The sequence below is a fragment of the Tupaia chinensis genome, unplaced genomic scaffold (assembly GCF_000334495.1).
Source record: "Tupaia chinensis unplaced genomic scaffold, TupChi_1.0 Scaffold000247_1, whole genome shotgun sequence".
NCBI lineage: Eukaryota > Metazoa > Chordata > Mammalia > Scandentia > Tupaiidae > Tupaia > Tupaia belangeri.
The window spans coordinates 3,176,129-3,177,631 of record NW_006159725.1 but is presented as its reverse complement, the minus strand read 5'-3'; the positions used below and the strand labels follow the sequence as shown (position 1 = coordinate 3,177,631).

General features: G+C 50.6%; 1 protein-coding gene across 1 annotated transcript in view; it reads right to left on the bottom strand.

Annotated features, from left to right (window-relative positions):
* CRTAM (cytotoxic and regulatory T cell molecule) overlaps positions 1-1,503 on the bottom strand; it is a 47,507-nt gene that overhangs the window by 12,818 nt on the left and 33,186 nt on the right. The window contains exon 7 of the mRNA XM_014587917.2: positions 894-971. Coding sequence (XP_014443403.1) covers positions 894-971 — 78 coding nt within the window. The remainder of the gene's footprint in view (positions 1-893; positions 972-1,503) is intronic.

Sequence of the window (1,503 nt, the reverse complement as noted above, 5' to 3'; positions counted from 1 at the left end):
CACCCCCCAGGGGGGATGGTCACGCCGCAATCCCTTCTCCTCCATTCTCCTCTCGGGATCTTGGGCACGCACGCATACGCGCCCGGCGTGAGTTTTAAGCCACCGGGTCCGGGACACGAACCGCGGTCGACTACGTGGGAGTCCAGCGACATAGCCATTACGCTAACTGCTGGTTCCCACCTGCTGTTTGGTTTTTACCAATATTGAGTTTGAGAAATTGGCAGAAAATTCAGCTAGAAATACATAGAAAATGGAACAAAACCAGCACTCATGCTTCGGAGAATGTTCTGGAAATATGAATATGAGACTCTTTTGCCTAGTGGTAAGAGGAGCCAACTTGGGAATGGGCAAATGGTAAGAATTAAGAAAAGAACAAAAGATGGAGAAATAAAAGGAGGGGTACAGTCGTGGAAGTCGGAGGAGGCAGTGGAGTTAGCTGACAACGGAGAAGTAGAAAAAAACCAGAACCAGACGAAGGATGTTACGGAAGCCAGGGGTAACTAGGTCATGCAGAGACAAGGGAGCCATTAACCCACCATGTCACATGGGAAGGAAGGCCAGGAGAGAAGGAAGAGGCCACTGGGGGCCAGCAGGTGGTGTGGTGGCTAAAGCGCTGGACTCACACGTGGCTGACTACCGTTCGAGTCCTGGATCAGGCAGTTTGAAAATCACTTCAAGCGCATGTGCGTGCATGCTTGTGTGCCCAAAATCCTGAGAGGAGAAGGGGTTGTAGCATGGCCATCCCCCTGCTGGGTGATTTCTTACTTTCCCTCTCTCTGTCTCTCTCCAGTGAGCGCATATACCCTATGGCAAAAACCTAACAAGAAAGAAAAAGAAAAAAGAAGAAAAGAAAACGTTGAATGCTTGTTCTAAACGCAGTGGGCGACACTCACCAGTGGCCAAGTTGGGGTCTTGAGTGGTTTGTCCTTTCTCGTCCTCGTTCACCTCTAGTGTGCCGGAGCCTTCCATCGCTGAGACGGAGGGAGAGAAAGCGAGAGGATTTAGCACATGTCACACGTATGTGGCTGTAAATAGCTGCCACAGCTTGAAGTTTGTCCCTTCCAAAAGTCACGGTGCAATTCAGTACCGCCCTTGTGACAGTCTCGGGAGGTGGGACCTTGAAGTCCCGAGAGCTGCACTCGTCATGTGCTGAAGCCATCACCCCAGGGCGGCTTCCACCTCAAGGGCTGGGTTTCAGTTTGCAGGGGTGGGTTCACCCCTCGCGTTTTCTCTCTCTCTCTGCCTTCTGATGCTGGAGCAAGGCTTGCTCCAGGCACGGAGACGAACTGAGGCAATCACTGCCTATCCACCCACCACCTAGCGGCCAGCTATCGTCCCTCTGCCACGTCTCTCTCGCGTTCTCGATATCATCTGGCGATCTCATTTTCTTTTCCTCCCAAACAACTTTGGAAACCAAATGAAGTGACTTTCATACAGAAGCATCTAGATAACTTTGCAACTACTGGTTTCTTTTTTTTGAACTACTGGTTTCTTTCTTTCTTT